Source organism: Perna viridis, chromosome 4 (genome assembly GCF_037379345.1).
Source record: "Perna viridis isolate PV_CMFRI_1.1 ecotype Kerala chromosome 4, ASM3737934v1, whole genome shotgun sequence".
NCBI classification, from domain to species: Eukaryota; Metazoa; Mollusca; class Bivalvia; order Mytilida; family Mytilidae; genus Perna; species Perna viridis.
The window spans coordinates 6798594-6813928 of record NC_142448.1 but is presented as its reverse complement, the minus strand read 5'-3'; the positions used below and the strand labels follow the sequence as shown (position 1 = coordinate 6813928).

Below are 15335 nucleotides of genomic sequence, written 5' to 3'. Positions count from 1 at the left end.
TTCTTGCATCGGGTGATATTCCTTGCATAGTCATTACAGTATACAACACAGACTTTTACTTACAATGATTGTTTTGTTTTTTTGTTGTTTTTTTTTTTTTCTAAATAAACTATTGGTACAGTGTAAAGATGCCACAATGCAAAGAGAAAGGTCTAACGTTAAAAGTTTTTAGTAAGCATCATAAATTACCTGTTTGTAATGGTGTTGCTATCTATATTATGATTTTAGATAACAGATTTTATCTCAAAGGCGTAAATTTATTATGTTATTTTAATCCACACTTGACACCATAACTCGCTGAGTGTCTCTAGTAAAGTAGAGGATGCAACAGGTCCTCACTCCCAGTTTTTGTGCCGCCATGTTTCTCGTGTATTATTTAATTTCTGTATGTATTTTACAAGCCTTTTAAGTTATTCATGAAGTTTTGGTTATGAATATTATGTTGTTAAGCCTTGGTTTTTATTAATTTCGTTTATACCAGTTTAACATCATGTTGCTCCAAGTCTCTGCTTTACAGATTGAGTTTTGACTGTTCATATTTGTTGTCCATTGTTTCGGTTATTAGCATGTTATGGGATAATATATATTTAATTTACTGAAGAAACTATGTGCGTTCCATGCAAACATCATGAAAAAAGCAACGAGCCATAGACATCTGAGAAATCAATAAAATAATATTGTCAACATCATAGGTAGGTGTGTTAGCTATGTATGTATCTTTTTCATTATTATACACATGTAGTTCCTTTTACAAGTAGATTAGGCAGAAAGTATTCCTGTTAATACCCATGCCCTTATCCCTACTTTTTTAACGATAAAACGCATGTTTTCTGAATTGGTATAAACACTTTAGATTAAATACTTCTTGATACCCAACTTTAAGAGGATGGTTCATTTTAATAAATGAATATAAATAAAAGTCCAAACTTCTTCCTGTTCCATGTAATTTAGTACATAATAATCATTGGATGTTGAATCTTCCTGGTAGATGTAGGTATGCATCTACCTTTACCTTATTACACCATCATTATTTACTTACTTTTTTTCTACATCTGTATCTGAATTCAAATTAACAGGTGTTTTTGAATGACATTTTGCGCATAAAAAGACAACGATGAAAAGACTTGTATAGGTGTGTATCCTATGACCGGGAAATTTTCAAAATAGAAGTGACTAGGCACAATAGAAAAGGATGAAGCGTGTGAAGCTGTAACTGATATTATAGCAAATTTTTCTCTGTCAAAATTAATAGAGATGTGAAAATACCCAAGATTTTTTTGCACAATTGAGTTTATGGGGGAAAGTCAGAAACTTTAAATTGTAATGTGTACTTTGTCCTAAAAATTCACTCTAAGTGCACTCTTAAAAGACTTTATATTAGGTGCATGCGTCGTTTGCCGGTGACGTTAAATGTATATGATTTAAAGTTGATGATTATATTCTACTAAAATCATATGAGTTTGATAAAGGTTTCCATTTTTTTCTTAATAACACAAAATGTATGCAAACAGTCAACTTTATATAGTAGCTTTGAAGAAATATTGAAAAGAGTGTAAATTAGGTTATCAGAGAAAACCTTAATTTTAGCTGTGTGTTTAAAACTCTATCTGACTATTACCGCTTTCATCCGGTGCGAGGAAGCCTGAACCCTTGGTGAATTATTTCTACACTCACCTTGTACATTGTTACTTTGGGTCTATATGTATTTTTGTATTACACCATTTCTCCTCACATTTAATTTGCATGTGGTCATGTTTATTTCAATAGATTACTGTACGTTTATTACTATTTAATCATTTACAAAACAGATCAATTATTTATTTAAAACAAGATGAACTTTTTAAAAAAGCTGAGGTCATTCATGTGGCATATTTGAGGGAAACTTCAAATTTATAAGAAAGGAAAATTAATAGAAATAGTTTTCGAGATTTAAATTAGACTGTATTTGGAAGTTGAAAAGTTTGAAGTATTAGTACTTTTAAACTTATTTTAATGGTATCGTAGGGTCTATTCATTTCAGTTCTTTGATTAACATAATAAGTGGAAATATAGAGTGTGAATGTTGCTGTCCCAATAGATCAAATCTTTATACTTGTAGTTACTAAGATATGCACCTTTGCCAAAGTAAATCATGCAGAAAAATGTATAATTAGTCCAGATTATCTCTATCTGGTAGGGATGTTGCTTAGTACCATACATTAATGCACTAACAAATTTTCATCCTTCCAATACTTAAAGTTCCGGTGATTTTAACTGAAACTTTTAACAGAATAGTTCCTGAAGATGTGTATCAATGCGACATTATTTTTTGTATGGATGTTGCTAACAACCCAAGATGCATGCACTGACCAAATACCATTCCTCCAGTACTAATAATTTCCGTCTTTCATTCCTAAAATTGATTGCTTCCGACCTGTCACGGAAAACGGAAATCGACAATAGTGTACAGACGTTGCGTACGTTGTTGGTGTCACATTCGATTGAAACGGGGCTGGTTACTTAAACCGAAATATTGCTGCTAGAATGTGGAGTTATCAAAGGCAATATATATATTAAAATGATCGAAAATGGTTGTTGTTTTAGAATTACAATAATAAGTCTTTGAAAGATGCCGTTAATTGTAGAGGAAAGCATTATTAGATCACAAGAACGTCCATTTTCATATGTGGACGGGTAACATTAAGAAATGCTTGCTTCCAATTTCACCAATATATCTAAGTTGTTTCTTTGCGTATTTTGATAAAAAAAAAAAAAAAAACATTTTTGGAAAGAGCAGTTCGTGCTGCAGACGATCTATTTTTCATGACGTAATGATCAGATTAAAGCGTATTACAATATCACAGATGTCTCCCCTTTGATGTGGACATTTTAAAAATGGAAAGAAACCGATTTGTAGACAAAATGTTAGACATTTTTTTTAAAGTTATGCGAACAGCTTTTTTTAATCGGGACTTTTATTAACTATAATGACAATTTATTACATAACCCCAATGAAAATTAATATAAAATGTTTAATCAGTCTTTTTGTGAAAAGCCTTTTTGTCCGTATTTCAATTAAGTCACAAATCTTTTTTTTTTCGATGTTGGCCATTGGCTACTTTCTTGCTTACGGTTGTAAAATATAACAACGAATAGTATTTCTACCTATTAGAGTTTTGTTAGAGTTTTATTGTCTAATAGTACATAAATACGCACGTACGTTGTGATGTCACGTTGTCTTTTACTTATAAGTTTTCTACACGTTGCGTGCTACCCAGTTGGATAATTGGACAAGATGGCGACAGGTGTAAACAGCTAAGTAAAACTCCAAAGAAACGTTCGGTAAATGTACATGTTATATTTTATGCTTATCATCGCAAAAATGTGTCACTGACTGAATATTCATAGAAAACATAAAAAACTGGTAAATTTAATCAGACTGACTTGTAAAGGCTAGTACTTGTAAAAAAAGAATATTTGACCCGTGTTTACACTTCTGAATATTGATCGAACAGACCGCTTAAACGTAAACAAACATTCAAACAGAAAATTGTAATGTCATCCAATAAGAGTGATGGAACTAACAACGTCTGTAAACGACAAGCACTGAGTCTAAATGTTGATAGTCCACCACACAGTCATCCATTACAATCCCCGTTGGGTAGCTTGGCTCCGGACCTGTCCCGTGTAAGTCAGCTAGGGTCATCAAATGAACCGGTTACATTCAAATCAATACGGGAAAAGTGTAACATCAGCGAATTGATAAATACCACCCCTAATGAAGTGCTTTCAAGCCCAAAATTCATAAATTCATTGGTAGCTAAAATGGCAGAGAAAGCAGCTGTAACGGATATAATTGAGCCAATCGTAGGAAAAGCTGTAAGCGATGCAGTGTCAAAATACGAAAATAAATTAGTAAAACAAGATGAGCGTATCACGGAATTATCTAAAGTTATTGAGCAGGATGAGGATCAAAATAAAAGCCTCACAGATTATGTTTACAAACTAGAAGATCAAATTGAAGAGCTTGAACAATATGGTCGCCGAAACTCACTTAGATGGAACAATCCCATCTGATGATATTCATATGACCGGTTTTTCTAACAACCCTATCCGCAAAGATCGAAATTGCCATGGGAGCGCTGTCTTAGTATATATTGCGGATGATCTTACATCGTGATGATCTAGAATTTCCGAACGGAGAGCTTATATGGCTCGAAGTTATCTTTCCTCGTTTGAAGTTGCTACTACGTGCTGTCTATCGAATACATGGAACTACAAGTCCCTTTTGGGAACACTTCCAAAATCAATTGAACAGGCCTTGAATTACACGCCAAATATTGTTATCACTGGTGATCTTAACTTGAATTTATTATCGGAGAATAAGAACATATTGAAGGACATCTTTGAGATCTTTAACATTCCTAATTATATAAATGAGGGAACGCGTTATGATGTTAATGGGCAGAGAACTCTTCTAGAGCCAGTTCTAGTATCTCCTAATTGTGATGTGCAGCTTGCTGACGTCGTTGATGCTGACAGAACTATCAGTGATCATCGGGCTACACAATTGCATTTGAAGATACCTCAGAGACTTAAAGTACTGCTAAAGTCAATATCTAGGACATTCGTTAATGAAATGACTTCATTCATAGTTTTAATAATACATTAAATTTAGCACTGAAACATTGCTAAATGCATCTTTATATGTATATGACACACAAGCACAAGTCAAACTTAGGAATACATGTTTTATAACTTCTATGTAACATTAACAACAAAAATATAAAACAACATATTTTAGAATAAATCTACAGCTGCCAAAAACAAGATTAGACGTCTGAAATTCATATATTTCTGTTCCTAAATGAATAATGCGGTGCAAGCTAGCAACAATTTGAGACAAATTGCTAGATTTAAATGAAAACTAATATTTTATGTTTATTGGTGCTGGTATTTATATGTAGCTGGATCATGGTATAAAATATCTCAATTCATCTAAATTTAAAGAAATGACAATTTTTTCAAGAAAATTAATGCCAGCTTGTACTGCATCTAATTATCGACCGATTGCGTTATTAAGCTGCGTCGTAAAGGTCTTTGAGAGAGTAGTATACAAGTACCTTTACAACTATCTAATTTCAAACTCATTGCTCTATAAATTTCAGTCATGTTTCATGGCTGGGCACAGCACATTCCATCAACTGCCTGAGATTTATCATATGTGAAGCTCTAAACAAGAGATATAATACTTGTGTAGTGTACTGTAATATTTCGAAGGCATTTGATATGGTATGGCATAAGGGATTAATAGTAAAGCTTAGATCATATGGAATTAATCATAACGTACTTTTATGGCTTCAAAGCTATTATACAAAAGACGACAGAAAGTCTTTGTTAACAATTCTATGTCATCTGAGTCTTTTATCAAAGCGGGAGTTCCGCAAGGTTCTGTTCTTGGATCCTTACTATTTTTGATCTTCATAAATGATATATCTGATGATTTGAATAGTTTTACCAGATAATTTGCTGACGATACCTCACTAGGCTGTTCGTCACAGAATCATTCAACAATAGAGCATACCATTAACTCTGACCTTGATAAACTACAAAAATTATCTGAAGACTGGAGGGTAGACTTCAACCCTGCCAAAACCAAGGCTGTATATTTTACAAACCAAGAAAAAGAACAACCAATCAATATTAAATTTAATGATCAACGAGTAGAGATGGTTGATACTCACAAGCATTTAGGAGTAGTATTGTCTTCGGATTGTAAGCGATCAACCCATATTGATTATATATGCCTGAATGCAACAAGACAGTTAGTTGTTCTGTGAAAGCTCAAGTTCACTCTGAACAGATCAAATTTGAATAAGATATATCATATTTATATTTTAAAATTACTGGAATATTCTTGTGAACTGTGGGATGGATGTTCTGCAGAATGTGCAAATAAATTAGATAAAATACAAAATGAAGCTGCCAGAATTGTAACCGGTCTTCCAAGATATGCCAGTATTGAATCTTTATATTTTGAAACTGGTTGGGAGACATTAACAGATCGTCGACGAAGACGTAAACTGTCTCTATTCCATAGAGTACACAATAGTAAGGTACCAGCATATCTAAAAGACTGTTTAACACCTATTGTAGGCACAACCAATCAATATTATTTGAGAAATGAGGCCAACTATGTTTATCCTCAAACTCGTATTGAAACTTTTTCGAAGTCATTCTTTCCATCTGCTATACGATTGTGGAATAGCTTAGACCTACGAATGAGACAGGTGCCAACCTTGGATAATTTCAAACAATTACTGAGAAATCAGAAGCTCGTGTTCAAACCACCTTCATATTATTATAATGGAATTCGAAAGCTTAATATTTTGCATACAAGACTACGTCACACGAGTAGTACACTCAAAGCTGATCTGTTCAGATTGGGTTTGGTGCCTGACCATAAATGCACCTGTGGCTGCCTTTTTGAGGATAGTATTAATTTCTTTCTAGAATGTCCTTTGTATGTAGATTAACGCAGATTATACATAGACAATCCTCCGGATACTGGTGAAGATCGAATAACAATGATTTTATTTAGTAGCGCAATACTTGATAACACCAGCAATGATGAAAACTTTAAAACAATACAACATTTTATTCAGCACTCAGGTCGATTCTGTTTAGACTGATCAAAATACCTTTGGCAATTTTCTTATTTTTTATTACTTATTAACGTTTTACACCAGTTATGATTTTTTTCTTTTTTGTGATTTGGACCTACTGTTGTAAAAACTTAAATTATCAATTTCTGTACAATACACTTGTCGTTATTTGTTCAATAATTTATTGTGTTATATTCCATGTATGGAGAAGACCATGTGAGTTGGAATAACTCGTGTATAATCCAAATTTGTTTATTTGCAAATAATTTATGTTTAAACTAAACTAAACTGCTACCCAGTCTTTATCAAAAGCTTTTTTCGTTAGCTTTGAGTGAGCAACGATGTCCTAGTTAATCAGCGTGCCTGCATCAAAGTATTTTGAAATGTGTAGACACGCGCTTGCACTTTCGCTAGTGAAATATTGCAAAATCAACGTATTTCATGATCATTTAATTATCTCTTGACAATTATTTTAGCTATAAGATATAATAAGGTGTACAAATATTGCAAAAATATTTTTTTGATTTATGTTTTTCAAATCGGACCAAAAACAAAACAAAAAAGTGATTTTTTTCTGGTGTGGCCTTTATGACCCTTACAACTCGAAAACCCGTAAGAGATATCCGAAATCTGATTGAAAAATGCAGGCAGGTTTATTAATGAGGAATCCAATGAAAAATGAAATAAAAAAAATCGAAATCGGACCAAAAAAAAGTTATGAAAATGTTTTTAGGCGTTGCCCAACTTTGACCCCTATAACTTGAAAACGGTCCAAAACACATAAAATCTGCTGTACATTTGTGTAGCCGAATTAGATAAAGAACACATTAAAAATAGAAAATTTAAAATCGAAAAGAAACCGATCTACAAGGGTTTCAATAAAATATGTATTTTTACCCTTTTTGGCCCCTTTTACTAAAACGGCAGGGGCAACAAAGTCCAAATTAAATAGGAATCTTCTGAGTTGTTGGTAAAATCATATCAACATTTCAGAACAATTGTCAATTACAACTAAAGTTATCGCACGGAAACAAAGTGTTCCCAGACCACGACCACGACCACGACGCGGACGACGACTGCGCTATAACATTATATGACTGCAAGCTTTTTTTTCGTTGTATAATAAAAACGGGAGATTTCGCTCTCAAATTTCCTCAAAGAGGGAGATTTGCCAAGGTTTTGTTTTCTCGAAATGTTTAGCAATGTTTTATGTTTAGCAACATACCTTGTAAAATTCCGAAACGAGTACATGTATTCGGAAATATCAACATACATCTACATTAGAGATATCAAACCAAATAGGAAAGATTCACTTTATAAGCTTCCACAATATGATTTCCGGGAGGGGGTGCTACTGACTTTTTTTGCTTGTAGGTTTGTTGGCTTTCTGTTTTAGTGAGGGTGTTTTACTTTATTTGCGCATCATGAAATTTGTTTTCATAATTCCTAACATTTTTCTCATAGGATAAAATTTCCTTCAAATCATTTTTAAATGTTTGATGCCAAACTATTTACCATATCAGGATGTAATCTGATCATTTCAATTGACCAAAACGTACGAAAAATTAATATCGAATCGGATAATTAAATAATAAAACATGTCGTGTGTTTTATTTTACGTAAAAAATTAAATAAGCACACTTCTTTTTACATGTAACAATTATTGAACAGTGTACGTCGCAATACAAAAAAGACGTCACAGCAATTGGATAAAAATCAACGATCCTAATACTTCATTGGATAATAGTTTTGGTCGGGTATTTTTCATTGGATATCGTTTCATCGGACTGGGGAAAGTAACGTAAAAAGAGGGTACCAGGTGTTTGATTTTCCTTCTGACTTTTTTATTTAGAAAGGTTTAACGGTCATCATCCTGACAACTTTTCCCGCAGAAAAAAATAAGTCTTGATCTCTATATGTTTACAGTCGTTACATTACAATAATGGCTATAAAATGTATTTTTTTTTTTACAATTTAATAAATGGTACTTGGTATGACTGTAAACAAACATCATAGATATATCTAGAATAAACTGTCGAATGTTCAACTATTAAGACAATCCTTTAAAAGAAAAAATAGCTCCTATACTGAATTTTAGGTCCAGACTCCAAACATGTCCTTGAAATACTTTTTTAAAAATTTTGTATATGACAGTATTCATTTACGGCATGATTGTTCACTACCAAATCAAGATGTGTCATGAATAAGCTTTAAGGTCATGGTCAAAATCTGAACTTTATATCAAAGGTCAGGCATTGCACATTAAAAAGATCAAGTCAACATTACTACATTCTAAAAATACAGTTCTAGCACTTTACTTTACATTAATATAATATAAATAATCGTATGCATATAGCAAACATCACGAAAATAATATTCAACCACCAGAAAATAAAATGCCAAATCTTTACTGAATTTTCATTGATATACTTCAAATATAAAAATAAGAAGCTTCAACGACAGCAAGCCTTTTTTAAAAAAGCTAACCCTGTTGAGGAGATTGCGAGTCGTTCATTTTCTTAATATGAATCCTTCTTCGCAAGAAAAAGGCCGAGTGGTTACGATTGGAAAAATAAGCTGTACACTCGATATTGTAACCCCTAATCCAACAGATCTGTTTAGAGGGACCATCTCAAAAACGCCGTAAACATTAAAAAATCGCCCATATATTTTTGTAAAACTGAAACGCATTATCTTGAGAAAACTATTAAATTTCAATATAATATTAATTTATAAAATCATTAATTCTCACATTTAAAAAACACAATAATTACTTTAAAATAAACTTTTTGTGAAGAGGCAAAATACACATAGTAGCAAAAACAGCAACTCCGAGTATAGTGTTCATTTATACTGGGGTACCCCCATTCCGTTGGTCAAAATAATATTCTTCCGATCGAGTTACCGATTTGACCAGACGACGCTAACATTATTCATAAAAATAAAATTCGGACATTCTACTTTCCACTTCGGTAAATTATGTTATGCGCATGTCTTTGATTTAATTATTACACCGGTGACTGAAAATCGAATATCAATCATCCACCATTATTATTGTCCTACCCCAAATCCGTGCATTTCCGGTTCATAGATTAAACAAGTATGGGGAGCCATAAGGGATACAATACATTTCCACTAAATAAATAGAAATATGCTAGAATTGGATTTATTGGAAAAAAATAAAGTACTGGACAAAAATAAACTTTATAGAATCTATTTTTAGTCTATTTAAACAGAAATATTTTATGTGAGAATTTAAACACTTTATTATTTAGGACAAATTATTTCAAAATGACGTCCGTCGTCGTCGTCGTTAACAATTTTTCAAAACCATTCTCCTCTGACACTACTTGACAAATTGGAAGCAAACTTAGTATGAATGTTCCTTGGGGTATCCTGCATAGAACTGATGTGGGGATTTTTGATCCGTCGAAAAGCATGGCCGCCGTTACTAAAAATAGAACATAGGGATCAGACAGTAGTTTTTTGCATATATCTCCAAAACGGTTAGGTTTAGCCAAATTTTGACGAAGTAAAAGTGTTCAGCATGATGAGATCTATCTACGGTCTAATTTTCAATTTAATCTATTAAACCATGTTGGAGTTATTGCCCTTTTTCAACGTTTTTTGCTATTTTTTATATTATTTCTTTCAAAAAATCTTCTCCTCCGACACTACTTGACCAATTGGAACCAAACTTGGTATGAACGTTCCTTGGGGTATTCTCCATAAAACTAATGTAGGGATTTTTGTTCCGTCGAAAACATGGCCGCCGTTACTAAAATAGAACATAGGGGTCAGACAGTAATTTTTCGCATATATCTCCAAAACGGTTAGGTAAGGCCAATCTTGACCAGGTAAAAGTGTTCAACATGATGAGATCTATCTGCGGTCAAATTTTCATTCTAATCTGTATAGCCACGTTGGAGTTATAGCCCTTTTTCGACGTTTTTTTTTCTGCTATTTTTAATGTTATTTCTTTCAAAAATCTTCTCCTCTGACACTCTCTGAGCAATGGGAACCAAACTTTGTATGAATGTTTCTTGGGGTATCATGCATAAAACTGTTGTGGGGATTTTTGATCCGTTGAAAAGCATCGCCGCCGTTACTAAAAATAGATCATAGGGGTCAGACAATAGTTTTTCGCATATATCTCCAAAATGGTTATGTTTAGCCCATTCCGAAAGAGGCAAAAGTGTTCAGCATGATGAGATCTATCTGCAGTCAAATTTTCATTTTAATCTATTCAGCCATGTTGGAGTTATTGCTCTTTTTCAAAGTTTTATGCTATTTTTAATGTTATTTCTTTCAAAAATCTTATCGTCTGACACTATTTTACCAATTGAAACAAAACTCGGTATAAGTGTTCCTTGGGGTATCCTGCATAGAATTGAAGGATGTTTTAGGGTGTTTTCGATCCGCCGAAAAACATGGCCACTGTTACTAAAAGTAAAACAAGGGGTCAGACAGTAGTTTTTCGCATATATCTCCAAAACCGTTAGGTTCAGCCAAATTCTTTCAATAGCTGAAATGATCCTTATTTTTAGGACTACAAAAGTCTTCTGGCATAAAATTTGTCAGACGCTTTCTTATAAGAGTTATTGCCCTTGACAGGGGGAAATGACAGATTTTTTTCAGTTTTCAGCCAATGTCTTGAAAACTATGATAGATTTAGACTTTCATTTACTGAAATGATCCTTATGATAAGTCCTATCAAAGTTTTCTTGAGTCAAAATTGCTGGACAACTTCTTATTTAATTTATTGCCATGTATCCAATTTTGCCATGCACTTCGAAGCTTCATTAATTATAACGTCAGTTGAAACGTTTTCAAGACTCGGATTCAACAAAACTCATATCAATCTATAATTATAGTACTCACCGAGGTGAATGACAAAAAGGTTCAGTACGTTATACTTTTTCTGATAAATTCATAACGTATAATGATACTTTTTTCTGGAAACTTTTCTCAGTTCCCAAATGTATATTTATTGTTATAAGTTATTAGGTCGAACGACCAAGTGACGTTTAACAATAATAAGAAAATAACATCTAAATATATATATTACATCAATTGGGTTTTAAAATTTTTAAATTTATGATAAATGGAAAATGTCACTAGTTCTTTTGGGGATTTTTGTGTATCGTTTACGAATTATGTCCTTAAGTCACGTCACTTTTATTTATAAATTTTTATGATTGTTACAGAATGTTTTGATAAATAGAATGGGTTTTGAAAAACATGAGTTACGGTAAAAAGACAAGTGAGGTATGAGAAATCTATAAAAAATTTCAGGATTTCAGCAATGTTAAAAACTTTCATGGTAAACTTGGATCTCCGTAATAAGTATTTTTAGACCATTTTTTTCCAATATTAAAAATACATATTACCAAAAATAACTAAAAACAATTAGAAGGAATTTGGTTCTGTTTATTTGATTCAAGGATAGCTCCTTGTATTTGTTACATTAAAGAAAAAAAAGGGAGGATTGAATAAAAAAAAAATCTAAATCTAATTAAAAAATATATACGTCAAATACAGTACATTAAAGTTTATAGTTTATAAGGAACTTCAGAGGTTAATGTCGAGCAAATGAATAAAAAGCCTACGAATTACATACTGTAAGAGTGGGACCTTTTTGTGAATCGTCTTTGGATAATTGTTGAAATTTTGTTTGTTTGTTTGTTTTTGTTTGTTGGGGTTTAACGCCCGAGCAGCAATATTTCAGCTATATTCAGACGATGAACATGAAATAGATGATAAAATAAACATGAAATGAAAAAGGGATGGGACACAAGGACAATGGGGTCGACAAATTTTGATTGCCACTGGAAATAGGGAGAGGTGGGTAGGGTCGGGCAATTTAACCTCCTGTGGCGGAGCCCTATGGTTCCTACTCCGGGAGAATACCACAGTAGGGTTCTTTAACGTGCGAGGAACGTGGCATCTTTCCCAACACGGTGCACCACTATGGTTCTATGGTTTGCGGTCAGGTTTTCCGTATTATAGCCTGACAACCCCAGCATGTAACACGCCAGGGGTACCCCATTCCACCACCTGGGGCACACATCCCGGCTAGGGTTCTGAGCACTATTTAGTCGCCTTTTACAAGCTTAGAGCTGCTACAGGCCTATTCTTTTAATACCCGGACCTGCACGGGGACATATTTTTTTTGAATGAATGAATGATTAAAATTTGGCCTAAATGAAGGGTCCGTTTCCCTCTGTCATGCTACATTGTATATCTTTTTAGATGAATTAATTTTTTTGAAATTTTTTTTTTTCATTATGTTATTTAACTGTAATTCCCCCTTTTTATTATTGTAACAACATTGTAGCTGTCCTCAGAAATCGGTACTAAAATCTAAGTCTTATAGGCGTCTTTAAACAAATGTGTAATAAAAACAAAAGGAATCATATGTCATCTCTTTGGTTAGTAATAAAGGATAACTGTATTTTGGACAGCCGTTAGGGAGTTTCTGTTTGCTGTATAAAAAGATTCCGGTTAAAATCCTTGGTGTTGTTCATGTACTTACCAAAAATTCGTTTTAAGACATTTCCTTGGGTCAATTTTAGGACCGACTAAGAATCATCATGGGACATTCTTATGTTGTGCCACGAATCTATCGCAGACGCATCTTATGTTAGGACATCTTAAACATATCTTAAGTGCGAAATTTCAAATCGTTAGAGTCTTTGTTTTTGATTGATGACGAAGCCAACTGATAAATTTCGTTACGAATTTCATACTTACACAAATTAAGAATGAATGGACGTGACAGACGGTGCCTACATTTGATACCTATGTCATCTAAAGAGTTGTTGTAGTCTGTAAACAGTCTATTAAGACTATGCAGGTATCTTCACCTCATGTACACAAAAGCCGCTGCCATATTTGTTTACAAATTACAGTCTGAGAAGTGTCCTAAAATAGGATGACGATAGGATGATCTTAATACACCTAATATGTTGTCCTAAAGTTAAGACTAAAAATGTGATGTATCCTAAGTTAAAAGAGCTTCGAGAACACGACTTAGAACAAACGTATCATAGGATGTTCCTTGGACATGTCAAAGTCATTTTAAGTCATTAAATGAAAATTTAATTTTACTGGGCAAAGCTTAGAAAACATTTTGGTACTCAATAAGTAAATTCATGAAAAGATAATCTTTAAGGAAAAATATAGCAAGATATCTGCACGACTAGTAAATTTATGCAACGATTTTGTGACATTTGAAAGAGCATGATACGGATAATGTACATATTTGCGCATATTTTATGAATTTTCATTAAGCAATGATCTCTTATTATTTTGAAGATAAGATGGCAGTCAACGTAATTAACGATACGGAGGTAATAATTACCGTTGGAAGCTACACTCAGGTGCCAAGTTTGTCAACTTTCACATGTATGCTAGTCCGGCCACGCCCCCTTTTAATTTTTCCGATACCGATAGTGACAATGTCAATGCATGTCAACTTTGTAATTGTTGGTTTAAAAATAGTAAAATAAGTAACTTTTACGGCGACTGGGTCAAAAATGACGTCATTTTCTTTGTTACGTCATTATTCGCGTGTTTGTAAACATGGGGAAGAGAGGTAAAGATCTTGATGTTCAAACCAAAGAAACCATTCTATCTATGGTTAGGAGTGGACTTAAGTCGTCTAAAGTGGCAGAAATCTTAGAGATACATAAGTCTACAGTTTCCAAAGTTTTGAAGAGGTATAGAGAACATGGAAACAACGAAAACGCACCAAGGAAAGGACATCCCAAACTTTTGACAGTTCGCGGAGAAAACGCATTGACAAGGATTGTAAAGAAAGGCCGCCGGAAAACTTTGAACGACATAACAGCGGAACTTAATAGTGATACACCTGTGAAACTGTCTCGTAGAACAGTTCAACGTGAATTGAAGAGGCTTGGGTATAATAGGAAGACAGTAGCGAAAAAAGTTGGAGTACGCGAGGTTAGCAGAAAGAAACGCCTACAATTCTGTCGTGGAAAACTACATTGGACAGCTAACCGTAACTGGAAGAGAGTTATTTTCAGTGATGAGATGACTGTTGTTATAAAACCGGATGGTAAAGTGAAGGTATGGAGAAAACAAAACGAAAAATGGCGTGGTTATTGTCTTGGATATCTGAATCAGGGCCCGACTCGTAGTCTGAAGCTTATGGTTTGGGGTACTATAACTTACTTCGGACGAGGACTGCTTGCATTCGTTGACGGAAATATGAATTCGGAGAAATATATCAAGATTTTAGATGACTTTTTATGGCCTGTTATCATTATATAAACACTTTCCGAATAATGACTTTCAGTTTATGGATGATAACTGTCCCGTGCACAGGTCCCGAGAAACCGAAGCTTGGAAGCAGCGAAATGGAATTCAACCGTTTTTCTGGCCACCACAGAGCCCGGACTTAAATCCGATTGAGAATGTTTGGCTGGTCTTGAAAAATCTCATAAAAAGAAACATTTTTCACATTAAAGACACGGAGGACCTAAAACGCGAACTTCGGAAGGCCTGGAATAAGATCAGTGTAACATACCTGCAGAGCCTATACGGAACATTGCCAAAACGTTGCCGACAAGTGTTAATGTCTAAAGGATTTATTACAAAATATTGAAGTTTTATGTCATAAATAAAGGTATGATTTTTAATTTTTATTGTGACGTTTGTTGTTTACAA

General features: G+C 33.6%; 1 protein-coding gene across 1 annotated transcript; it reads left to right on the top strand.

Annotated features, from left to right (window-relative positions):
• Nucleotides 1-14228: 14228 nt before the first annotated feature.
• Nucleotides 14229-14939, top strand: LOC148618668 (uncharacterized). The gene has a single exon (XM_088576864.1). It carries the CDS (start codon nucleotides 14229-14231, stop codon nucleotides 14937-14939), a length of 711 nt encoding a protein of 236 aa, XP_088432990.1.
• The last annotated feature ends 396 nt before the right edge of the window (nucleotides 14940-15335 follow it).